General features: G+C 45.4%; 1 protein-coding gene across 4 annotated transcripts in view; it reads left to right on the top strand.

The window, feature by feature from the left end:
* The window catches only part of VPS53 (VPS53 subunit of GARP complex), a 182179-nt gene that overhangs the window by 129247 nt on the left and 25867 nt on the right, over window positions 1–27065 (top strand). For all 4 annotated transcript variants that reach the window (XM_063655698.1, XM_063655697.1, XM_063655699.1 and 1 more), the window contains 4 exons: window positions 3716–3958; window positions 5724–5871; window positions 12963–13045; window positions 15137–15215. In XM_063655698.1, coding sequence (XP_063511768.1) covers window positions 3716–3958; window positions 5724–5871; window positions 12963–13045; window positions 15137–15215 — 553 coding nt within the window. The remainder of the gene's footprint in view (window positions 1–3715; window positions 3959–5723; window positions 5872–12962; window positions 13046–15136; window positions 15216–27065) is intronic.

Genomic DNA, 27065 nt, shown 5'->3' with positions numbered 1-27065 from the left:
TGGGCAATCACTAAGTCAGGAGTTCAAGACCAGCCTGGCCAAGATAGTGAAACCCCATCTCTACTAAAAAAAAATGCAAAAATTAGGCAGTTGTGGTGGCGTGTGCCTGTAGTCCCAGCTACTCAGGAAGCTGAGGCAGTAGAATCACTTGAACCTGGGAGGCGGAGGTTGCAGTGAGCTGAGATCACACCACTGCACTCCAGCCTGGACAACAGAGTGAGACTCCGTCTCCAAAAAAACCAAAAAACCAAAAAACAAAAACAAAAAAAACACCCATGTCAGAGCTCTGGTCCCTGATTTGGTTGGCACTATCAATTTAGAGATTAGAATCTCATAAGAAGACCCCAGGGGAATCTTTTGCCTTCTGTTCCATGTTCTCCTCCACTGCACTGGCCTCCATCCTGTTTCCACCTTCCCACCTTCCATTCCCATCCTCTAGGAACAAAGTGTGGAGGTTGATCAGCTAAGTATGTATTGAGCACTAGCGTGAAGCTTCGCTCCACTCATTAGCACGACCAGCGGGCCGGGGGCAGCAGAACCAGCATAAACGTCATCCCTCCTCTCAGGGAGCTTGTGTTAACAGGCACGAAACAGATGATTCTACCTCCTTTGCCTTTTGTACCAACTTCAGTTTATAGAGGTGACTGGCTGGAGTGCTGTCTCAAGAAGGATTCTGGAATCACAAGAGAGAACAGTGAAAAAAGGGGCTCCTTGCTGATTAGCATTGCCTGCCGTGGCCCAGGATGGGAGAAGATAGGTTATTTCTTGAATATACGGCATCCTCACACTGTCTAGTAAAGTGTTAAATAAAGTGTTGGTGGGTGGCAGATGATAGAAGTTGCAGCTGGTGCGGGTGAGACCTGGATGAGCTTGAAAGGGGAGTGGACAGGTGACGGGAGAGCGTTTTGGCCAGGACTTCACATAGGCACAGGCCCAGTGACCGGGAGTAGGCCAGCAGGGGAGCCGTTGTGAGGAACCTCTGGCTGGAGTGTTGGGTCAGCTGTGGAGGAGAGGTGGGAGATTCAATGGAAAAGTGAGGCAAGAGAGGTTATGAGGAACAAGGGTGGTGGCCGTGAAGCTTTCCAAGGTCAACTAACGAAATCCTTCCCTGCTTTCTCACTATCACCACAGACAGAGACCTAGCCTAGGCCAGAAGCTCTTTGAGGGCAGAGTGGTTGTATCTGGATATAATAGACTTTCTTTTTCTTTTTCTTTTTTTTTTTTTTTTTTTGAGACGGGATTTCACTCTTGTTGCCCAGGCTGTAGTGCAATGGCGCAATCTCGGCCCACTGCAACCTCCGCCTCCCAGGTTCAAGTGATTCTCCTACCTCAGCCTCCCGAGTAGCTGGGATTACAGGCACCCGCCACCACGCCCGGCTAATTTTTTGTATTTTTAATGAAGACGGGGTTTCTCTATGTTAGTCAGGCTGGTCTCGAACTCCCGACTGCAGGTGATCCACCCGCCCCGGCTTCCCAAAGTGCTGGGATTACAGGTGTGAGCCACCACACTGGGCCTATAATAGACTTTCAATAACAAAAGCCTTTGAGTAAAATGTCAATTTTCTCCTATTCCTGCTAATTGATGGTATGTGTGGTTCTTGTCTTTTTCTTCCTTACCATTATATAAATACATTTTTAAAACATAGCTGGATTCCTATAGCCTTAAACAGGAGTGGTGGGAACACTTCCCATTCTTCACACAGCACAACTGTGCAGACAGCAGTTACTGCAGCTCTGCTGGATCCTCACAGGTGATGACACAATTCAGCGGAACAATTACAGGGATGTTTGAATGGGAAATGGGAGAAAAATTGCAACTCTCATCTCCACTGTGGCCTGAGGCAAGTCTGGAGCTGCTCATACCCTGTTGCGGTTTTTGTTTTTTTGTTTCCGGATATCAAGTCTTGCTCTGTCGCCCAGGCTGGAATGCAGTGGTGTGAGCTCGGCTCACAGCAACCTCCACCTCCTGAGTTCAAGTGATTCTCTGCCTCAGGTCTCAGCCTTCCAAGTAGCTGGGATTACAGGCATGCGCCACTACACCCAGCTTTTTTTTTTTTTTTTTTTGAGACAGAGTCTCGCTCTGTTGCCCAGGCTGGAGGGCAGTGGTGCAGTCTGGGCTCACTGCAAGCTCCGCCTCCAGGGTTCACGCCATTCTCCTGCCTCAGCCTCCCAAGTAGCTGGGACTATGGGTGCCCGCCCTCATGCCTGGCTGATTTTTTTTTTGTATTTTTAGTAGAGACGGGGTTTCACCGTGTTAGTCAGGATGGTCTCGATCGCCTGACCTTGTGATCCGCCTGCTTTGGCCTCCCAAAGTGCTGGGATTACAGGCATGAGCCACTGCGCCTGGCCCACACCAGGCTAATTTTTGTATTTTTAGTAGAGACGGGGTTTTGCCATGTTGGCCAGGCTGGTCTCGAACTCCTGGCCTCAAGTCATCCGCCCGCCTCAGCCTCCCACAGTGCTGGGATTACAGGCGTGAGCCACCACACTCTGCCCATACCCTCTGTTTTCCTAAGATTTTTTTTACACCTTTGATTCTGGAAGTTCTAAGAAAAAACTACATTGGAGGAGAAAGAAACCATTATAACACATTTCACAGTTTCTCTTTGTTTAGGCATCTATCTCTTGGGCACATTTAGGTTCGTGATGTCTAAATATGTGCTGACATCATAACCTTTTTGTTTTTAGGAAGTAGAGTGCTTAAAGGCTTGAAGCTTAGAGCCAGGCTGCTTAGTTTTTAATCCTGGCTCTCCTGTTTTCTTGCTGTATTACTCTGGACAAGGTACTCAGCTTTTCTGTACTTAACTCTTTGAAAATGAGGATAGTAATAATACATACTATGTAAGTTTATTGTAAAAAGTAAAGGAGCTGGGCATGGTGGCTCACACCTGTAATCCCAGCACTTTGGGAGGCCAAGGTGGGTGGATCACTTGAGCTCAGGATGTCGGGACCAGCCTGGGCAACATGGTGAAACCCTGTCTCTACTGAAAATAAAGGTTAGCTGGGCATGGTGGTGTGCACCTGTAGTCCCAACATGGGAGGCTGAGGCAGGAGAATTGCTTGAACCCTGAAGGTGGAGGTTGCAGTGGGCCAAGATTGTGCCGCTGCACTCCACTCTGGGCCAACAGAGCAAGACTCGTGTCTCAAAAAAAAAAAAAAAAAAAAAAAAAAAGGAAATGAAGTTCAATGAGATGCGTATAAAGCATGGACATAATACCTGGTACATCATAAGTGTTCAGAAAACGACCACTATCATTATTTAGGGTTTTCCTTTGTGGAGGGGTAAACGGTACTAATATGATAGAAGGATCAGTTTCTTACTTTAGTATTGGAGTCTAGGCTCACCTCTGCCACAAACTTTGTGATAAACTTTCTAGGACTTAATTTTCTCATTCATCTTTTAGCAGGACCAGTAATACCCTATCTTGCTTACAGGGGTTTGGAGTCCAATATGATAATGAAATGCCTTGAAAAGTGTAAAGCACAAATGTCAATCGATTTAGAGGTTAGAATCTCATAGGTCAGATTTTATTACTGCTGTTGTAGGAGTGGTGGTGGTAGTGAATGATGATATTGATTAAAATCGATCCGATTTTAAGTTTTAAATGCAGTAGGAATGATTACTTGTGGCAGTAGTTTATGTACATTGCAAACGAGCACACTTGCTTTACTTTTTTTGAAGTAAAATAACATTTTTGGTTTTTTTCCCTCCTAGGAACCTCGGAGAGCTGATAGATCGATTTGTGGCTGATTTCAAAGCCCAGGGGCCACCTAAGCCCAACACTGATGAAGGGGGTGCTGTGCTCCCCAGCTGTGCCGACCTCTTTGTCTACTACAAGAAGTGCATGGTACAATGCTCTCAGCTCAGTACTGGGGAGCCCATGATCGCCCTGACCACCATTTTCCAGAAGTACCTCCGAGAATATGCCTGGAAAATCCTCTCTGGCAACCTGCCCAAGTGAGTCCTGTTCTTCATAGTCTGAGTGGTGGCAAATAGACCTAAATATGGGAGTCTTAAGGAAATCCACTCTGAAGTTGTTTACTGAACCACCAAGAGTATCAAGGAAGAAAGCACGCTTCCTGAGTTCCCGAGGGCCTGAAGCTGTTTCCTCTCTGACATTCCGCAGCTGATCAAGACCATCAGAGGAAATGTCTACACTGGCTGCCCACGTGGGCACATCTTACCACGGTGCACTCGAGAACCAATCCCATTGTATACCTATTTAATTTTCATGGATTCAACGATAGATACTTGGCACACACAGAAAAAGTGAGGTTGTGGTGGAAATAACTGATAAATAGCTTAAGCAGTTTCACCCAAGCCTCTTTCGGTGAGATGATGCCCCGGAGTGATGGGTGGGAGGAATGAATCTGCTTTTTCCTCATTCCCAGTAGGTTCCAAGTCCCTCTTGTGGTGCACACTTCCTGCCATGCTGGACAGAGCCTAATGTTTCAGATGCGGTAGGATTAGGGGGCAGCTACTGCATAGCTCCTAATTATGGGGACTATCGTGTTATCCTGAGGCATTAGAACTGGACATAGCCTAATGTTTCAAGATGCGGTAGGATTGGGGGCAGCCGAGGCAGGAGGATCACTTGAGGTCAGGAGTTTGAGACCAGCCTGGCTAATATGGTGAAACCCCATCTCTACTAAAAATACAAAAATCAGCAGGGTGTGGTGGTGCATGCCTGTAGTCCCAGCTGCTCGGGAGGCTGAGGCAGGAGAATCACTTGAACCTGGGAGGCAGAGGTTGCGCTGAGCCGAGATTGTGCCACTGCACTCCAGCCTGGGCGTTGCAGGGAGACTCCACCTAGAAAAAAAAAAAAAAAAATTATGTATAATCTCACTACCCAAAGAGAACGTAACTTTTTGGTATATATTTTTCCGTTCTTGATAGATACATAATGTGTGTGATCTGCATGCTATTGTTTGTTTGTGTCACGGAATTGGGGCTATACTGCTTATAGCTTTATTCCCTGCAGCTACCGTTTAACTTCATCCTGGGAGCATTTTCCCAGGTATATTAGTCAGCGTCTCAACAGGAAAAAAATGGCATACTCAGCTGGGATTATGTCAGTAAAGAGACGGTCCACAGAAGTGGGGGCAAGGTGAAAGGAACCAACAGAGGATTCCGAAGCATCCAGATATGAGTGGGTAGTGGTTACTACCATAGAACTCACTCAGTAGCTGGGGCTGCCCCAAAAACCTGTAGTCACAGGAGGATGTGTGATGGGTTTTGGCCTCTTGAGACACTTAGGGCCTTGGGCAGGAAGCATGTCTTCACATTCGCTTATGTACTCCTCCACAAGCACACATAAGTCCCAGTGCAGACTTTCTTAACTGAAAGAAACAGGGTAGGTAACCACCTTTCGTGCTTCACATGGTCCTAAATGAGCTCTGCACATCAGGAGATTCCAAGCTAAAGAGAGGACAGCTCAGCAGCCTTCCCTTTGGATATTAGACCATCCTAGTTAATGTGACTCATGACTGGCTGATGATTCAGATTAACTAAAATAGGGATCATCTCTTCCTATTTCTGATGGTGAGAGGACCTAAACAGATAATAGTCAAGGTCAGTAGGAAAAGGACTCATTGTATGTGGATTGATTTGGGCCATGTCCAGCCTTTACTTCCCCCTTTTCTTTGTCTTAAAATATGTAGTTTCCAGTTCAGGAAGCAAATTAGAAATTCCACGCTGACTTGTTCCTGTTCCTTTTCCTCAGAACTACAACCAGCAGTGGAGGGCTGACCATCAGCAGCCTCCTCAAGGAAAAGGAGGGCTCAGAAGTAGCCAAGTTCACTCTGGAGGAGCTCTGCCTCATCTGTAGCATCCTGAGCACGGCAGAGTACTGTCTGGCCACCACCCAGCAGGTGAGCCATCCTGGCTGCCCACTCACCACCTCCTTTTCCTGAACCCTCTGGGCTGCGTCGCTCGGCGAGTAAGAATATACGTCCTAACATGGCCACAGACAACCTTGGGTCAGACCAGTTGGCCTGCCACAGAGGAAAGCTCGCTGTCCAGCCATAAGGCTGCCTAGGCAGCTGTCTTACAGAAAGGCCTTGTTAAAAGAAGACTGGGCAAGAAAGTATGACTGGTCACCTCCCTGGAGTTGTGTAAGCTCCTCAAAGGGCACGACCTGTTAAAAGTAGGTCAGTAGCACTCCAACCCATACGAGAAAAGCAGTAACAAGCTTGTCTGTGCTAGGACCCAGCCTTTGGTGATGAAGAGTCACAGCCAGTTATTCCATGCTCAGAAGTGTTACTAAGTTAAGCAGAATCCTTTGGGCTTTTATGTGTCTTCTGAAATTTACATGGCATTTTCAATCTGCCTAAACAAATAGACATTGTTTGGGATGCTGACGTTCAGGAACTGGGGGACAGGAAAGGGTGATGCCTCTGCTGGAGGCCCCCACATGGCCATAGTTCAGCAACTGATGGAGCAGAAGGAAGACCCAGAATAACCTTTGATTCAGCCTTAAACATGGAATTAGAAATCCTTTTCACACTTGGTCTGGGATTCCCCTGAGGCCAAGAGAAAGAAAGTGATTTGGAAAGGTTCTGCTCTTCTACCCACTTTGTATTTATAATTTACAGATGCCTAGACCACAGGAGGACAGTCATAAATGATAGTTCAGACAGCACAGCTTGGAGCTCCTGTGTGCCAGGGCAACAATATAGCAGGTCAAATAGGAAGTGTGTCCACCAAGGCCCCTCGGTGGCAACATAAGCCAGCCAGAGGCAGAGGCAGCAGCACACTCTGCCTGGGGACCTGGTCATGTTGAGTTGCGAAGGTCATGACCTTCCAGGGTTTGGCCTTGGAGCCACAGAGCAGTCCGTTTAGCCCCAGGCCACTCCCCAGGTAAGATGGCACTATCTGTAAGGACCTCCAAGGCAGGGGTTCCAGAGTTCTTTCATGAAGAAACACTGTTTAACTATTTTGGGTGTGCACAGAAAGAAATACAATACATGTAAATATGGTATTTTAAAGGTAAAATAACCATAGTATTTAAAAAAAAAAAAAAAGATCGCTTTTAATCCCATCATCCTCAAATAATCATAGTAGCAATTTGGGGTATTTTTTCAATCGTTATTCATAGACATAGTTTTGTATGTTACAATCTTAATTCACTGTTATATCCTTTTATTGTTAGTGTCATACATAGCATTAGCATTTCTCCTGTCATTATAATGATAGTAATAATCATAACTATCATTACAGGGTCATTATTACTGTCATTGTTTTTGACCACATAATATTTCTCTTTAAGGGACTATACCATAAATTATGTATTTATTTATTTATTTTGAGACAGAGTCTTGCTCTGTCTTCCAGGCTAGAGTGCAGTGGCCATGATCTTGGCTCATTGCAGCCTCCGCCTCCCAGGTTCAAGCAATTCTTCTGCCTCAGCCTCCTGAGTAGCTGGGATTATAGATGCCCGTCACCACCCCCGGCTAATTTTTTTTTTTTTTTTTTTTTTTTTAGTAGAGATGGGGTTTCACCATCTTGGCCAGGCTGATCTTCAACTCCTGACCTTGTGATCCACCTGCCTTGGCCTCCCAAAGTACCGGGATTACAGGCATTAGCCACTGCGCCTGGCCTTATACCATAAATTATTTAGCAGTATCCCTGATCATTGTTTATGCTGCTTCAAATTTTGCTTTTTTTTTGAAACGGAGTCTCTCTCTGTCGCCCAGGCTGGAGTGCAGTGGCACGATCTCGACTCACTGCAAGCTCCCCCTCCCGAGTTCACGCCATTCTCCTGCCTCAGCCTCGCGAGTAGCTGGGACTACAGGTTCCCATCACCACGCCTGGCTAATTTTTCTTTATTTTTAGTAGAGACGGGGTTTCACTGTGTTAGCCAGGATGGTCTCTATCTCCTGATCTTGTGATCTACCCGTCTCGGCCTCCCAAAGTGCTGGGATTACAGGCGTGAGCCACTGCAGGTAGCTGGAACTACAGGCACCCACTACCACGCCCAGGTAATTTTTTGTATTTTTAGTAGAGACGGGGTTTCACTGTGTTAGCCAGGATGGTCTCGATCTCCTGACCTCGTGATCCACCCGCCTTGGCCTTCCAAAGTGCTGGGATTATAGGCGTGAGCCACCGTGCCCAGCCAAAATTTTGCTTTTATAGATAATCCTGGCAGGGTACAGTGGCTCACACCTGTAATCCCAGCATTCTGGGAAGCCAAGGTGGAAGGATCGCTTGAGGCCAAGAGTCCAAGACCAGCCTGGGCAACATAGTGAGACCTGGTCTTTACAAAAAATTTAAAAATTAGTTGAGTGTGGTTGTACATGCCTGTGGTCTCAGCTACTTGGGAAGCTGAGGTTGGAGGATCGCTTGAGCCTGGGAGGTCAAAGCTGCAGTGAGCCATGATCACACCACTGCACTCCAGCCTGGGTGACAGAGTGAGACCCTGTCTCTAAAAAAAAAAAAAAGATAATCCTTACAAAGAATGTCTTTCTGAATATAGCATCTTAAATGTTTTGCATTAGTTTTCTATAACAGACTCTTAGAAGTTCTAGAAATAAGTTGAAGACCATTTTGATGATTGATGATAGAAGTAGCCAATTATTTTTTATTTAGTGAAAATTGTTTTTATTCATGATAAAAGTAATACATTCTTAGCACCTTTATTGTGATCTCTAAATACAATTTTCCACTGAAAGAAACCAGAGATTCCTGGAGAAATGACTAATTCCAGGTCAAGGGCAGGAAATGTACAAGATGAACCAGAACATCATGTCATACAAAAAGCAAGAAAAATATCAAAGACTATTAGTGTCATCTCAAGAGAACCCAGGGAGATATAGTGGGTTGAAGTGTCCCCCCAACCCCGAAATATATCCAAGTCCTAGGCCTTGGGACATGTGTAAATGTGACCTTATCTTGGTAAATGTAATTAAGTATCTCAAGATGAGATGGCCCTGGATGTAGGGTTGGGGGGGCCCTTATCTAGTGACTGTTGTCCTTAGAAAGGAGAGAGAGATTGAACACACAGAAATACAGGGAAGAAGGCTGTGGGAAGGAGGCAGAGGCTGGAGTCAGACTTCTATGAGCCAAGGAACATCAAGGATTGCCAGCAAACACCCAAAGCTAGAAGAGAGGTGTGAATAGTTTCTTCCTCAGAGCCTCCAGAAGAGTGGGGGCGTGGTGGCTCATGCCTATAATCCCAGCACTTTGGGAGGCTGAGGAGGGTGGATCACTTGAGGTCAGGAGTTTAAGACCAGCCTCGTCAACTGGCAAAACCCCGTCTCTACTAAAAGAATACAAAAATTAGCCTAGTGTGGTGGCTTCTCACTTGGCAGTCTCATTCCCCAAGCCTCAGGTCCCCGCTTCAGTATCGCCTCCTCAGAGAGCCCCTCCTTGACCACCTCCCTTCAGCAGAGAGGCCCTCCTGGCCACCCCGCTTCAGTAGGCAGCTCCCTTATTCCAGCACTGCCAAATTTCTTTCCTAACACCACAAAACCAAAGTTACATCTCGGCTGGCTTACTTCCTGATTATCTGGCTCCCCCATTAGTTTTAAGTTACATGCCAGAAAGAGTCTACTTTGTTCGCCTCTGTTCATTAGCACCAAATACAATGCCTGGTACATAATAAGTGCTTAATAAAGATCTCTTGAAGGAATAAAAGAACCCACTCTTAAGATAATGGCATTAATCCATGATGAGGCCAGAGCCCTCATGACCTAATACCTCTCAACACTGTGGCATCAGGGATTAAGTTTATAACACATAAACTTTGGAGAACACAATCAAACCACAAAACGATGTTATGAATTGCTATTGTAAACAGTTTTTTAAAAAAAATAAACTACACTTTTAAGGATACTTTTACATTTATAGAAAAATTGCAAAGATCGTTCGTATGGTTCCCATATACCACTTACCCAGTTTCCCATATTATTAACATTATTATGAAATATTTGTTACAATTAATGAACCAATAATGATGTATTATTGGTGTTGCTTTTAAATTTTATTTTCCAATTCCTTGTTGCTCAGATTCTTTTTGTCTAATATGGGGTCTCAATCTGTTGCCCAGGCTGGAGTGCGGTGGTATGATCACAGCTCACTGCAACCTGGAACGAAAGCGATCCTACCCTCAGCCTCCCAAGTGGCTGGGACTACACTGGGAGTTCAGGCACCTGCCACCATGCCTGGCCAGTATTTTTTTATTTTTTGTAGAGATAGGGTGTCACTATGTTGCTCAGGCTGTCTTGAACTCCTGGGCTCAAGTGATCTTCTTGCCTCAGCCCCCAAAGTGTTGGGATTGCCGGGTGAGCCACTGGGCCCGGCCTGCTCAGATTATTAAGTCTCTGGTTTCTTCTTCCATTTCTCTTTGCCCCCTCTGCAATCTTTTCTTAAAGAAACTGCGTTGTTTGCCCTGTAGATTTTCCCTAGTTTTGGATTTTGCTGATTGCACCCACGAGTATTAATGGACATTTTACTTTGTCTCGTATTTTCCATAAATTGGTAGTTAGATGTAGAAGCCTGAGCTGATTCAGATTCTTTTTTACAGAAAACTACATCATAATGATGTTTTGTACGTCTACCATCAAGATACATAATGTTTGGTTGCTCTTTGTGTGATGTAAGCAGCCTCTGATGCTCAAAGGCCAGATCCATTATTCCATTAGGAGGTATAAAGAATGATACTCTGGCCGAGTGCAGGGGCTCACGCCTGTAATCCCAGCACTTTGGGAGGCTGAGGTGGGTGGATCACCTGAGGTCAGGAGTTCGAGACCAGCCTGGCCAACATAGTGAAACCCCCATCTCTACTAAAAATACAAAAATTAGGCCGGGCGTGGTGGCTCATGTCTGTAATCCCAGCACTTTGGGAGGCCGAGGTGGGTGGATCACCTGAGGTCAGGAGTTCGAGACCAGCCTGGCCAACATAGTGAAACCCCCATCTCTACTAAAAATACAAAAATTAGGCCGGGCCTGGTGGCTCATGTCTGTAATCCCAGCACTTTGGGAGGCTGAAGCGGGTAGATCATGAGGTCAGGAGTTTGAGACCAGCATGGCCAACATGTGGCCAAAAAGTGAGGAGCCTGGAGGGCTTAGAAAGCGGGGGTGCGGCAAAACAAGGGAGTGGGTCAGCAGGGCTGAGCAGGCCATGTTTCAGGGAGAGGAAGAAGGAAGTGTGAAGCATGAAGGTCCTGAGGGTGAAGGACCCTGGTGTCTCCCAGAAATTTAAAAGGCCAGTGTAACTGAAGCTTAGCAGGCAAGGTGGAAAGTGGCAAGACGGGGCCAGAAAGCTGGGCAGGACCCAATTCATGGTTAGGAATTTGGATTTTATTTTCGGTGTCATAGGAAGAGGCTGCTGAAGAGTTTAAGCACGATAAGCCTGTGCTGTAATTTGTTTTATCCTTTGTAAATACACATGTAGATTGTTTCCAGCGTTATGAGAACAGTATTGATCTGTTTTGTTCACTGAATAACTCTTATTCTCTTACACAGCCTGAACAAAGCGGGCTTTCAGTAAATATTGGTTGAATTAATGAATGCTTCAAAAAATACTTGCGTATCTTTATATGTTATTCTCCTTATTTCATTGAAATGCATTTCTAGTTGTGAAATTGCTGGTTAGGCAATATGTGTATTTAAAGTTTTGCTTTTTGAATAGCCTTCCAAAAAGGTGATACTAATTTATGCACCCCAACAGCATTCAAATCTAAGACAAAACGTTGGTTATTCTGGCGTGGCTCAGTGGCTCACACCTGTAATCCCAGCTGTAATCCCAGCTCCTCAGTGCTTTGGGACACAGAGGTGTGTGGATCACTTGAGGTCAGGAGTTCAAGACCATCCTGGCTGATATGGTGACACGCTGTCTCTACTAAAAATACGAAATTAGCCGGACATGGTGACGCACGCCTGTAGTCCCAGCTACTCGGGAGGCTGAGGCGGGAGAACCGCTTAAACCCTGGAGGCAGAGGTTGCAGTGAGCCAAGATCGTACCATTGCACTCCAGCCTGGGCAACAAGAGTGAAACTCCGTTTCAAAAAAGAAGGCCAAAACATTAGCTATTCTTAGAGTTTGTGTAATACGTTTACATTGCTAGGTTAATCAACTCCCAGGGATATCTCCAAGTATTTACAAGTCTTGGTCCCGTTATTTTTCTTTGAGCTCCAGGAGCATGTTGAGTGTTTCTGTCCCCGGCTGTCGGCTGATGACGGCAGGGACCACATTTCTTTTGTTTACCACTGTATCCCCAATGCCTTAATGGGGTGCCTGGCCCGTAGTAGCATTCACTGACTATTTTAGCTGGTTTTACTGCTACTCACCACCAAAGGTTTCCAATGTGGGTGGGCAAGTCTGTAGTTCATGGGGCAGGGAGTATCTTAAAATCAGAGTCTTTTCAGAATGAGTTGATGTGAATTATTGATGTGTCATAAGAAACAAGTACTGCACAGTGCTAAAGGGCACAGGCTCTGGGGGATGTTTGATTCCTGGCCCTACCACTTCTATCTTGGGTATGCCCCCCCCTCTATTTTTCTGATCTGTGAAATGAGGATGATAATAATAGAATCTTCCTCATAAGGTTGGAAGGTTGGCCAGGCACGGTGGCTCACGCCTGTAATCTCAGCACTTCGGGAGGCCAAGGCAGGCAGATCACCTGAGGTTGGGAGTTTGAGACCAGCCTGACCAACATGGTGAAACCCCGTCTCTACTAAAAATACAAAATTAGCCGGGCGTGGTAGCGCGCGCCTGTAGTCCCAGCTACTCCGGAGGCTGAGGCAGGAGAATTGCTTGAACCTGGGAGGCAGAGGTTGCAGTGAGCCGAGGTCGCACCACTGCACTCCAGCCTAGGCAACAAGAGCGAGATTCCCGTCTCAAAAAAAAAAAGTGTATGGAATTGTGCCTGAATCATCAAACTCAGTAAATGTTAACTATTATTGTGATGGTACTTCTTTGGATAATCATTAACCATGCATCCGTTTCTCCTGTTTTTCAACAGCTAGAAGAAAAACTCAAAGAAAAAGTGGATGTAAGTCTGATTGAACGAATCAATCTGACTGGAGAGATGGACACGTTCAGCACGTATGTACCCTGCACACACTTGCTCGCTGCCGTTTACCACACAGCAGCGTGCAGCACGTATATACCTTGTACACGCTTGCTGGCTGCCTGCCCTTTCTCTACTACACAGCAGCGTGCAGCACGTATATACCTTGTACACGCTTGCTGGCTGCCTTCCCTTTCTTCACTACACAACAGCGTGCAGCACGTATATACCTTGTACACGCTTGCTGGCTGCCTGCCCTTTCTCTACTACACAGCAGCATGCAGCACGTATATACCTTGTACACGCTTGCTGGCTGCCTGCCCTTTCTCAACTACACAGCAGCGTGCAGCACGTATATACCTTGTACACGCTTGCTGGCTGCCTGCCCTTTCTCCACTACACAGCAGCGTGCAGCACGTATATACCTTGTACACGCTTGCTGGCTGCCTTCCCTTTCTTCACTACACAACAGCGTGCAGCACGTATATACCTTGTACACGCTTGCTGGCTGCCTGCCCTTTCTCTACTACACAGCAGCATGCAGCACGTATATACCTTGTACACGCTTGCTGGCTGCCTGCCCTTTCTCAACTACACAGCAGCGTGCAGCACGTATATACCTTGTACACGCTTGCTGGCTGCCTGCCCTTTCTCTACTACACAGCAGCGTGCAGCACGTATATACCTTGTACACGCTTGCTGGCTGCCTTCCCTTTCTTCACTACACAACAGCGTGCAGCACGTATATACCTTGTACACGCTTGCTGGCTGCCTTCCCTTTCTTCACTACACAACAGCGTGCAGCACGTATATACCTTGTACACGCTTGCTGGCTGCCTGCCCTTTCTCGACTACACAGCAGCGTGCAGCACGTATATACCTTGTACACGCTTGCTGGCTGCCTGCCCTTTCTCGACTACACAGCAGCGTGCAGCACGTATATACCTTGTACACGCTTGCTGGCTGCCTTCCCTTTCTTCACTACACAACAGCGTGCAGCACGTATATACCTTGTACACGCTTGCTGGCTGCCTTCCCTTTCTTCACTACACAACAGCGTGCAGCACGTATATACCTTGTACACGCTTGCTGGCTGCCTTCCCTTTCTTCACTACACAACAGCGTGCAGCACGTATATACCTTGTACACGCTTGCTGGCTGCCTTCCCTTTCTTCACTACACAACAGCGTGCAGCACGTATATACCTTGTACACGCTTGCTGGCTGCCTTCCCTTTCTTCACTACACAACAGCGTGCAGCACGTATATACCTTGTACATGCTTGCTGGCTGCCTGCCCTTTCTCGACTACACAGCAGCGTGCCTCAGGCTGTTGGCTTTAGTTACTGCAGAACCTAAGAGGTTTCTGTTAGGTCAGAATGAGTCCCTACTGGCCACTAAGAAGAAGCTTCAGAACTGGGCTGCCATTATACCTCCTCAAATGCAGTTGCTCTTTTAGCTTGTGGGGTCTTCACTGTCTCACTGTGAAGAATAACCACAGAGAAGACGTTCTCCCTTGGCCGTCGCAGAAGGCCAGGCCTACCTTCAGTGTTTTAAAGTATAAAGTATAAATGGCTTGAATTTAGCCACTGAGGGAATAAGAGTGTGGGAGTGGCAGGGGAGGTCCATCCAGGAAGTTCTAACAGTAAAGCCTTCTTTCCCTGTTAGGACCTTGTGGTATTTTTGTTGTGGTCAGTTTCTGTTCCACTGCCATTAAATGAGACAGGCATGGGCCAGGCCTCAGCTTTCACATCAACCACTTATTGAGGAAGAATCAAAATTCTCTTCTTAGTTTATTTCCTCCACTTTTCTTAACTTTTTATTTTCTTCAGTTCTGACTTAAACATTTTTGGGAAGCAGGTTCTTTTGGAGGAAGATGTGAACAGGGATACTGGGGTGGTGATTAGGGAGACCGACCGTGGGATTCTGTATCCTGACTGGGTGAGAACACACCCAGATAAAACCAGGACATGAAGAAAGAGCCAAGCTATTCCTCCGCTGTCATTAATTAAAGCTCAAACTTTGCCGATGAAATGATGAATCTGATTTTTACACAGGGGCCTGAGTGTCAGTCATTCAGACGGCCGTTGTTTGAAGGGGTGACCACAGTGATTTGTTTGATTTGCAGCGTCATCTCCAGCAGTATTCAGCTGCTGGTTCAGGATCTGGATGCTGCCTGTGATCCTGCCCTGACTGCCATGAGCAAGGTAAGGTCTTGGGAAATGGCATCCTACAAACTAACGAGAGCAGCCCAAGGTGGCTTCTATTGGCCCTTGTCTGTAGCTTCTCCAGGCTCATCGGAGCGTAAAGGATCAGCTGAGAGGAGAATGGAAAGGCCCCCGGAGTTCCTGAAAGCACTCAGTTTGTGTCGCACCTGCGTCAGTTCAGTTGCTTGTCCTTTTAGAATGAGACAGAACATTACAGTATTGGAGGATGGCAAAAAAAAAAAGAGACGAAGTAAATGTGTTTGATGAGTCTAAAGGAGATGTTGTCTGTGGTTTATTTACAGTTTTTTTAGAGACAGGGTCTCTCTCTGTCACTCAAGCTGGAGTGCAGTGGTGCCACCATGACTCCCTGTGGCCTTGACCCCCTGGGCTCATCAGTCCTCCTGCCTCAGCCTCCCAAGTAGCTGAGACCACAGGTGCATGCCACTATGTCCAACTACTTGTTAAATTTTTTGTAGAGCTAAGAGTCTTGCTATGTTGCCCAGGCTGGTCTTGAACTCCTGGCGTCAAGCAGTCTTCCCACCGAGACCTCCCAAAGTGCTGGGATTACAGGCATGAGCCACAGTGCCCAGCTGAGATGGATCATTTTTAATTACTGAGCACTACCTCATGTTCCTATTTTTGACTTTTATGTGCCTATGCCTTTTTTTCCCAAATGAATGTCATTCCGTAAGTGCACAGACCATGTCTTTCACCCCTCTTTTATCTCTCATGTAGTCTTGAATATGGGAGATTCATTTTTGTTAATTAAAAATCAATCAGCCATGTTCCTTTATTTACGTATTATCTTTGATTAGTATCTGACACATGCTAAAAACCTTGGTGTGGTCTCACCAGAATGGGTGTTTTCATTAGTGCTTAAAGCAGTAACTTCTGACTCATTCTTCATTCTTGCCCACTGAGAGGTTTTTCCGACTCCTTCTGAGCTCTGGTGCCAATGCAAGAGTATTTGATCAGGTTGTGAACTCTGGTTTTCTAATATCGTGGTGGCAGTCAGCCCTTGGCCCTCAAGTCTCCTCCTTTGGCACTTACCGAGCGCTACCTCACCTTCCTATTTTTGACTTCTATGTGCCTATGCCTTTTTTTCCCAAATGAATGTCAATTCTGTAAGTGCACAGACCATGTCTTTCACCCCTCTTTTGTCTCTCATATAGTCTTGAATATGGGAGATTCATTTTTGTTAATTAAGTTGGAAATGGGCCTTTGTTATGCTAAACCCAAGTAACATGCAGCTGCAACTCTAGAACTTTGTAGAGCAGGGGTTGGCAAACTAGAGCCTGGGAACCAAATCTGGCCCACTGCTTGTATTTGAAAATAAAGTTTTATTGGAATACAGCCCTGTTCCTTTATTTGTGTATTATCTATGGCTGCCTTTTTGCAATATGGTGGTAGAATTGAGCCATTGCAGCAGAGACTAGCCCACAAAGCTAAAAAAATTAAATATTTACTCTCTGGCCTTTTACAGAAAAAGTTTGCCGTCTGCTCTAGAGTCATAGGCTCTTGTAGCAAATTCTGGAGAAACAATTTATCTAGGTTGTACTGGCCAGTACCAGAGGGCAGTGGGAGGAACACTAACTTTAGAGTCAGACAGACCTAACTCCTCCAGGGTTTCCTTTGGGGTGTTGAGCAAATGATTCACCTGTCTGGGCCAACATGACATCATCTGGGCCCACATACCCCAAGTGAACTGTGGATCTCTGCCTCCCAGCATTGCTATGAGGATGAAACATGGAACGGACGGGTCTAGTGCCAGGCACATAGTAAATGCTCATTAAATGTTAGTTCCCTCTCCCTCTTGTCAGGAGGAGTGACCATGTCACAAGGTTGTGTGAGCAGACATTTGGTCTGAATTTGGTTTTGCAGTAGATTGTAAATATTTAACAAAAATAAGATTAAAACCAAAATGTAGGCTTTAGGGTTTTATGAACTGAAGTGGCGAGTCCTAAAATAGCTGATGTCACAGTTTTATTCAAAAAGCTGATCTTTTCAGCAGTCCGGTGCTGATGGGTACTTCCAGTGTTCTCAGCATTCACAGGAGAACACTCTGAGCAGGCAAATTGAGGCCAGTCCATCTGCTTAGAGGATTCGTTTTGCAGGCTCTCATTATCCCCTTGCTGCTGGTAAGCATTCTCTACATCCTGAGTGTGATCTGTTCCAGCTGCCATCTCTCCTGAACTGCCACACACTTTAGATCGGAATGCAGCTGGTGAAAGAATTTTTACATTTACCAAAGGAAGAGTGGAATTTTTTTTTTTTTCAATAAAATCTACAGTTGGAAGGGGTTTAACACTGCAAGTGTTGCTTATACGAACTGTCGGTTCGTTCGGTGGATTTCCCTCAAACCCTGCCCCGTCCCACCCTCCACTTCTCCCCCGTGCCCACACCAGCAAATATGAACAGAGACCGTGCCTCCAGAGTCCTCTGTTTATATCATAGGAAAACCACAGACTTGGGAACGCAGCAGCTGGGAGGCCATTACTTTTTGTCTGAGTCTTCTGGAGTTCTAGCAAAATAAAATCCATGTGATGGAAATAAACAAGCCAAGTGGTCACAAATTGATTCAACACACGTTCTGTGTTCTTTATGCCTGCATCCTGTTTTGTGTAGTTTCTTCTAGGATTTAAAAAAACTTTTGTGATAATGGTTATTTCTGTCTCTGATTCTATCATTTTTGCTGCTGGTTAAACAGTTCAGTTCAGACCCTGCCCAGCACAGTACTGGGAGCTGCGAGGCTCAGAAAGGCATAAACCCTTGGCTAAGGTGTTTAGATTCCAGTAGCTGAGGGCAAGAGATGTGTAAGATGACAGCAACACCCAGTAACTTTAAGAGATGAGGAAATCAGTGCTGTAAGAAAAGTACAAAATACACCCTCTTTAAAGAGGGAGGAGTTCATATCCAGGTGGGGAGGCAAAGAAGGCCCTTGTAAGGAAGTGGTGTTTGAAACAGATGAGGGCAAAGTTCTGAATGAATTTGTGATTAGGAGGGCAGTTCAAACGGGGTGAAAACATGAGTAAAGAGAGGTTAGGAAAGCTAAAGAGCTTGGTTCAAACTGCCAATCTCATTCAGCATCCCAGGGGCTCCTCAGGCTACTCCTATACTTGGACTGACAGAGTTAAGATTGGAAACGAGACTGCCCTCAAGGAGTCTATACCCTGCTGGGAAGAAAACTGAGAACAACCAATACTGTAAATAAGTGTATCTTATAAATGTCAGAATGACTGTTGGCTGGCCAAAGTGGAGTGTAGTCGTTGGATGATTCCAGAAGGACTATTGGCTGGCCAAAGTGCAGTGTAGTCATTGGATGATTCTGAGTTGACGGAAGGAGACTTCCTTGACAAAATGGATTGAGCCTGGCAACTTGGTTAAGTCATTTTCCTGGGAGACCTCATTGTCATGGAAGGCATCCCGTGGCCTCTTCCTTGGTTGGCATATAGAGCTTTCATTATCTCTCTCTTTACTCCACTGCTAGGTCAGTTTCTGCCGCTCACTCTGGAGTACGTGCCCTGTTCTCCAGTCGCAGCCGTGTGTACTTCCCTGAATGCACATGGCTCTTTTGTGGCTTCCGTGCCTTTTCTCATTTTATTCTTTCTGCCCTGAATTTTCTTCATGCTATCATCTGCCCAAGGAGCACATCCTTTAAGATCAAGTTCAAATGTCTGTCCCCATTTAAAAACCTGAGGTATAATTCACATACCACAGAATTCACCCTTTTAAAGTATACAGTTGGCCAGGAGCAGTGGCTCACTCCTTTGGGAGCACTTTGGGAGGCTGAGGAGGGCAAATCATTTGAGGTCAGGAGTTCGAGGCCAGCATGGTGAGACCCTGTCTCTACTGAAAACACAAAAAATTTGCTGGACATGATGGCACACACCTATAGTCCCAGCTACTCAGGAGGCTGAGGTAGGAGAATCTCTTGAACCTGGGAGGCCGAGGTTGTAGTGAGCAAAGATTGCAGCACAGCACTCCAGCCTGGGTGACAGAGTGAGACTCTATTTTATAAGTAAATAAATAAAGTGTACAATTTAGTTGTTTTTAGTATATTCACAATGTCATGAAACCACCGCCACCATCTAATTCCAGAACATCTTCATCACCCCAAAAAGAAACCCCGTACCTCTCAGCAGTCATTCTCCATTCCCCTGACAACCATTAGCCTACTTTCTGTCTCTATAGATTTGCCCCTCCTGACATTTTGCATACATAGAATCATATGGCATGTGGCACGTCTTGTGCCTGGCTCTCTTCACTTAGCGTAGTGTTTTCAGGGCATGTTCATGGTGGGGCATGTGTCAGCACTCCATTCCTTCTTGTGGCTGAGTAACATTGCATCGTATAGATAGATCACATTTTGTTTATTCGTTCATCTATTGGATGTTTGAGTTATTTCTACTTTCTAATTTTGAATAATGCTGTGAATATTCATGTACAATTTTTCATGTGAACATGTTTTCAGTTCTCTTCAATATGTACCTAAAGGCCAGGCGTGGTGGCTCATGCCTCTAATCCCAGCACATTGGGAGGCCGAGGTGGGCAGATCACCTGAGATCAGGAGTTCAAGACCAGCCTGGCCAACATGGCGAAACCCTGTCTCTAATAAAAATACAAAAATTAGCCGGGTGTGGTAGCGTGCGCGCCTGTAATCCCAGCTACTTGGGAGGCTGAGACAGGAGAATGGCTTGAACCTGGGAGGTGGAGGTTGCAGTGAGCCAAGATTGCACCACTGCACTCCAGCCTGGGTGACAGAGGGAGACTCTGTCTCAAAAAAAAAAAAAAAAAAAGGACCTAAGGGACCTAAGGAATGGAACTGAAAGAGCCATATGGTCAATTTATGTTTAACATTTTGAGAAACTGCCAAACTGTTTTCTGAAGTGACTGTGCTGTTGTACCTTTCCACCAGCAAAGTGTAAGGAATCCAGTTTCTCCACATCTTCTCCCACACTTGTTTGCCTTTTTTAATTATAGCCATTTTCATGGGTGTGAAGTGGTATCTCATTGTGGTTTCAGTTTGCATTTCTCCCATGACTAATATGTTGATCACCTTCTCAGGTGCTACTGGCGATTTGTATATTCTCTTTGAAGAAATGAGAATTAAATGTTTTGCCCATCTTAAAATTGGGTTGTCTTTCTGTTGTTGAATTGTAAAAGTTCTTTTTATATCTGGATACTAGACCCCTTATCAGATATGAAATTTGTATATATTCTCTCCCATTCTGTGGGTGGGTTGCCTTTTCACTTTCTTGATAATGTCCTTGATTTTCTGAAGTTGGTATATCCTGTGTGTGTGTGTGTATGTGTGTGTGTGTGTGTGTGTGTGATATCTAAGATACCATTGCCTGATCCAGAATCATAAAGATTTACTCTGTGGTTTCTTCTAAGAATTTTAGTTTTAGTTCTTAAATTTAGGTCTTCACAAAAAAGAAAAAAAGGAAAAAAATGTAGGTCTTCAATCCATTTTGAGTTAATTTTTGTATATGGTGTGAGGCAAAGATTCAGCAGCATTCTTTTGCTGAAAGGATACTCAGCTTTCCCAGCACTATTTGTTGAAATGACTGTTCTTTTCACATTGGATGGTCTTGATACCCTCGTAAAAAATCAGTTAACCATAGATGTGTGGGATTATTTCTGGACTCTCAGTTCTATTCCATCTATCTGTATGTCTATCCTCAGCATCTGTATGTCCATCCTCAGGCCAGTACCACACTGTTTGGCTATAATAGCTTTGTAGTAATCTTTGAAATCAAGAAGTATGAGTCTTCCAACTTTGTTCTTTTTCATCACTGTTTTGGCTCTTCTAAGTCCCTTACAATGTCAGCATTTCTTGCCTCAGCTAGAGCATATTTCTTTCTCTTTCAAGACACCACAGTACCTAGACTACCTTTCTGCTTTGTTATGTAATCATTTTTATGTCTTTGTCTTCTCTATTAAACTTTGAGCAACTCGAGGGCTGTGTCTTATTCATTTTGGAAACCCGTGGCACAGCACAGTACTTGCTTAACTGTAGCATTCCCTGAATGACTTTGAAGGTAAAGAGGGAGCCGGGGAGCAGGAGAGAAAGAACCGAAGGACCACAAACACCCTTTTGACCAAAGATTGGTTAACAAGTGAGACATAGATAACTCTACTGAGCAGATGTAGCCGGGTGGAGCTGGTAGATGTAGAGTAGGAAACTTGGACAACTTTGTGAGAGACGGTGGGGTCATAGAATCCCTGAAACCTTTAGGTCCATAGCCGGTGCTGTTGAGGATGGAGTGATGCTCCTCGATGGCACCTGATAGCAGAAGGGCTTCTGACTACAGCAGGTGGCATCCTGGAGCTGACTGAAGAGATATGGGAATGAAGGAATATGAGCCCCCCAGGGGTGTGGCATGGAGTCCTGCTACTAGACAAGGAGAGGGAAATGCAGAGCGGCAGAGTTTGCTAGATTCACATGCAGGTGCAGCCTTCTGCAGGCCAGGCCGAAGCAGGGGGAGGAAAATGTGATGAAAGTCGGGTGGTCCCTCCGAAACTCTGACTTTGAGATTCTAGTAGTGTTGCTGATGAGTTATAGCAAAATTAACTTCTAGACCACGTTTCCTTCCCATAGTGTTATCTTCTTTCTTTCATTAAAAAATTTCCTCACTCTGTTGCCCAGGCTCGGGTGCGGTGGCATAATCATAGCTTACTGCAGCCTTGACCTCCTGGGTTCGAGTGATCCTCCCACCCCAGCCTCCCAAATCGCTGGTACTACCAGCGCACACTACCACACCTGGCTAATTTTCTTGATTTTTAGTAGACATGAGGTCTTGCTATGTTGCCCAGGCCAGTCTCAAACTCCTGAGCTCTAGTGATCCTCCCACCTCGGCCTCCCAAAATGCTGGAATTACAAGTGTGAGCCACTGTGCCCAGCCTCCATATTGCTTATGTTCTTAGATAACCTGTATGAGTTGATAATAAGTTACTATTTACTGAGCACTTACCAGGAATTGGAACCCAATTAATTTCATTCTAACAATAAATTCATAAGATGGCTATGCTATTTCCCCTTTTCACAGATAAAGAAGCTGAAACAGAGACATTAAATCACCTGCTCCAGATCTTTTAGCTACTTGGGAGGCTAAGGTGGGAAGATCGCTTCAGCCTGAGAGGCAGAGATTGCAGTAAGCTGTGATCACGCCACCACACTGTCTCTTTATGCAGGATTGTGCCATGCCATACAGAGAGAGTAAGTCTTTTTGGCAAATGTGGCAACTGAGGCAAAATCAGTTTAAGTAACCTGCCTAAAAGTGGAAGAGCCTCGGCCTCCTAAACTGCTGGGATTACAAGCATGTTGCCATCGCGCCCGGCCAGATTTTTCTGAAAAAAAGAATAAAATTTAAATCACCATAATTTCAATTAATTGATACATTTCTGTCAGCATGTGCCCAGTCCTGGTGGGTCCACACGAGTGTTCATGCTGATATGATTATGAGTTCTTCAAGCATTCACCATCATCATGGTGTGTATTCATCTCCAGCTTTTCTTGATCTGACACCAGGACTTTTCTACAGTGGAGAAGACGTGTTGAGCAGCCAACCCACATATTCCAATCTGCGTTGAATATTTTTCCCTGAAAACTAATGAACTTTCCTTCTGGTATCTTCTTTCCTTCCTTCCTCCCTTCCTCCCTTCCTTCTTCCCTCCCTCCCTCCCTCCCTCCCTGCCTTCCTCACTCCCTCCCTCCCTCCCTCTCTCCTTTCCTCCCTTCCTCCCACTCTCCCTTCCTTCCTTCTTTCTTCCCTCCCTCCCTTCCCCCTCCCCTCCCCTCCCTCCAAACTCTCTTCCCTCCCTCCCTCCCTCCCTTCCTTCCTTCCTTCCTTCCTTCCTTCCTTCCTTCCTTCCTTCCTTCTGTTCTTCATATTATGCCCAAAGCCATATATAACTTACAATAGTGAAGCTAGAAGTAAAGCTAGTTCTCCTGATTCTGGAAAAAGTAGTTATTTGGAGTGTTTTGGTGGAAATACAAAGGATTCTATCTTTTAGATTTAAATCCTACAAATCCTTGGAAATGAGTATGTCTGGTTAAGCCCCTGTACGTAGGATAGAGAGCCGTGGGCTCCTGAGCAGGGGCTGTTGGTCTCATGGTCCCCGCCTCTCTCCGTGCCTTTTCCTGGGGCTGCTCACATCACTCAGTTAAATAATCCAAGTCTCTGTTCAGAAGCAAACACACCTAGTGTTTTGCCCATTAATGGTAGTTTTAGGAAAAAACAGAAACTGAATAAATTAAATTTTCTTACAGCCTGGCACGTAATTTATCTTAGGTTTCAGGATTGTTAACATGTATCCATTTAGGAGGCTGCGTTATGATCCCCCAAAGACACTTCGAAACAGTTAGAAGAGTTCTCAAGTCTGTTCTCATTTTCCTCAGTCATTAAAATGCAGATCTGTTTCAGAAGACCCACGGAAAGCCACGACTAAGAAACCGTCAAGTAAGTTCTACCTAGAATCAAGACACAGCTTTCTTTTTCATAAAAAAGATTTTTCCCATTATGACAAAACTAAATCACTTCCATTTTAGAAAAATGCAGATTTTTTTTTTTTTTTTTTTTTTTTGACAGAGTCTCACTCTGTCCCGCAGGCTGGAGTGCAGTGGCGTGATTTGTGCTCATGGCAACCTCTGCCTCCCAGGTTCAAGTGATTCTCCTGCCTCAGCCTCCCAAGTAGCTGGGATTACAGGTGCCCGCCACCACACCCGGCTAATTTTGTATTTTTGGTAGAGACAGGGTTTCACAGTGTTGGCCAGGCTGGTCTCGAATTCCTGGCCTCAAGTGATCCACCCGCCTTGGCCTCCCAAATTGCTGGGATTACAGGCATGTTGCCCTTGCGCCCAGTCAGATTATTTTGAAAAAAAGAATAAAACTTAAATCACCATAATTTCAATTAATTGATACATTTCTAAATTAATTGATAATTATCAGTTATCTAAATTTAGTGATTTTTAGTGATAGTGCAAGTATTCTTAAAATTATAACTAGCTAAAATTTACTGTGGAATTTATACGTGCTGTGAGACGCTGTGTTAAGAGCATTCCATGCATTATCTTTCAATAATAGATTATAGATGTTACCATCATCCCAATTTTATAGATGAGAATACTGAGGCTCAGAGAAATTAGATGACTTGTTCAGGTCACCCCTTTAGAAGGTTGCACAGTGTCAGAACTCAGACTGGCTGACTCAATTTCAGCATCTTAAGTACCATCTTAATGACCTTTCCTGCTAACTTAGCAGTTATGCTTCCTTAGGCAGGTCACTCGCTGTCCTCAAGCCTGTCTCATCCTCATTTATTATTACTCACAAAGAGGAGTAATAATACCTCTTTCACTACATCATTCATTCATTAGGCAGCAAGTTCATGTGAAAATGTCAGGCACAGCGCCTGGTGCATGGTAGGTGCTCGATAAACATTCCTTCAGCTCCCAGTATGTGGTAGGTGCTTGATAAAGGTTCCTTCAGCACCTGGTGTGTGGTAGGTGCTTGATAAACGTTCCTTCAGTGCGTAGTAGGTGCTTGATAAACGTTCCTTCAGCGCCCGGTGCGTGGTAGGTGCTTGATAAACGTTCCTTTAGTGTGTGGTAGGTGCTTGATAAACGTTCCTTCAGTGCGTAGTAGGTGCTTGATAAATGTTCCTTCAGCGCCCGGTGCGTGGTAGGTGCTTGATAAACGTTCCTTTAGTGTGTGGTAGGTGCTTGATAAACGTTCCTTCAGTGCGTAGTAGGTGCTTGATAAACGTTCCTTCAGCCCCTGGTGTGTGGTAGGTGCTTGATAAACGTTCCTTCAGTGCATAGTAGGTGCTTGATAAACGTTCCTTCGGTGTGTAGTAGGTGCTTGATAAAGGTTCCTTCAGCCCTCGGTGTGTGGTAGGTGCTTGATAAACATTCCTTCAGCCCCTGGTGCATGGTAGGTGCTTGATAAACGTTCCTTCAGTGGGTAGTAGGTGCTTGATAAACGTTCCTTCAGTGCATAGTAGGTGCTTGATAAACGTTCCTTCAGCGCCCGGTGTGTGGTAGGTGCTTGATAAAGGTTTCTTCAGCCCCTGGTGCATGGTAGGTGCTTGATAAACGTTCCTTCAGTGCATGGTAGGTGCTTGATAAACGTTCCTTCAGCCCCTGGTGCATGGTAGGGGCTTGGTAAACATTCCTTCAGTGCGTGGCAGGCACTTGATAAATGTTCCTTCATCTCTTTGGTCCCCACCTGATGCTCGGTGCCCTGCTGCACTTGCCGAAGGTACCTATAAATATAGCAGATGCTGCGGGAGTGAAAGGAGCCCCACCAGGCATCAGAGTGAGAGTAAGCGTATACGTGTGTGCCTGAGTAAAGTCTACTGCTTGAGGCCAACACCCCGGCAGCCTCAGTTATGAGACTTCAGTTGCCTGAAATGTTCCCAGAGCCCAACTGTCTGAGTCTATGCTCTGTGTCTGTCTAATGCAGTGAAGAAGTAGGAATTTAAGTATTCAGATTTTCAGGAAACCTCTTTCCAAGCTTCCTATAGCAATAGGAAAAAACAAGATCCACTAAAGCTAGTTGTGGAGCACTGTTCTCTGATCAAAGTTCCTGCTACAGTAGACTCTCTCTAGAAAGAGTGCTGGCCCCCCAGCGCCACTATGGAGTGTTAGTCAGAGCACATACTTCCTGCCCAGGCAGCGGAAGCCGGGCTCTGGGGACACTCTGGGCCCCGCAGTCTCTTCTTGTGGTGGTTAGACTAGGTCCCGGAGGCACTCATCATTTTTACTGTCTTCAAACTGTGTCTTGTTTAGATAGTACCAGTTGAACGCCATCTGTATTCAACTCTACCCAAGCCCCCAAAACAAAAAGCACAACAAGAAACAATTTTAAGTGTAGAGGGGTAACTTCTAAATGTCAAATGAAAAGTTTACCTGGAAAAGTTGAGGTCTCATTTCTACTGATGGCTTTTCATGATGTTTGTTCTTCCAGTGCAAGGTACTGTTTGTTTCCTTTTTTGAAAGAGTTCTTTGGCAGGGTGCGGTAGCTCACACCTGTAATCCCAGCACTTTGGGAGGCTGAGGCAGGAGGATTGCTTGAACCCAGGAATTCAAGACCAGTCTGGGCAACACGGTGACACCCCTGTCTCTACAAAAAGTAAAAAAGAAAAAAAAATTTTTTTAATTAGCTGAGCATGGTAGTGTACACCTGTGGTCCCAGCTACTTGGGAGGCAGAGCTGGGAGGATCGCTGGAGCCCAGGAAGTCAAGGCTGCAGTGAACTATGATTGTACCACTGCACTCCAGCCTGGGCAGCAGAGACTCTGTCTCAAAAAAAATGAAAAATAAAGAGTCGTTTGCTTGATCACTATGTTTCGTTAGCGTCTCCTTGAGAAACAGGCCTTACCTTTAACGAAGGCCTAGTTAAATGCTTTTATTCTTTTTTTGGGTGGGGTGGCGGGGGCGGGTCTGGGGGGAAGTTGTCTAGCAAGCACCTTGTTGTGGGGTTTGGGCTTTAGATAGACCTGGTTGGGCTTTAGATAGACCTGGTTTGGGCTTTAGATTGACCGGGTTGGGCTTTAGATAGACCTGGTTTGGGCTTTAGATAGACCTGGTTGTCCCAGCTGTGAAATTTTGTGCACGATACCAAATCTCTTTGAGCTTTTTGAATTTCCTCATCTACAAGGTTGTTGTGAGAACTAAGTGAGACCATGTATGAATAGTAAATGAGATGACGTATGTTTAGGGCCATGCAAAGGGACCTGCGAAGTTCAGTCTTAATGTAGCTATCCTGGGCAGTTCAGGTTGTGACCCCAACCTTCAGTCACCCATGGTGGATGATGGCAAGCATCAGCCATCTGAGGCTGGAGTGCAGTG

This window comes from Pongo pygmaeus, chromosome 19 (genome assembly GCF_028885625.2).
Source record: "Pongo pygmaeus isolate AG05252 chromosome 19, NHGRI_mPonPyg2-v2.0_pri, whole genome shotgun sequence".
Classification (NCBI taxonomy): domain Eukaryota; kingdom Metazoa; phylum Chordata; class Mammalia; order Primates; family Hominidae; genus Pongo; species Pongo pygmaeus.
This window is presented reverse-complemented; position numbering and strand designations above follow the sequence as displayed.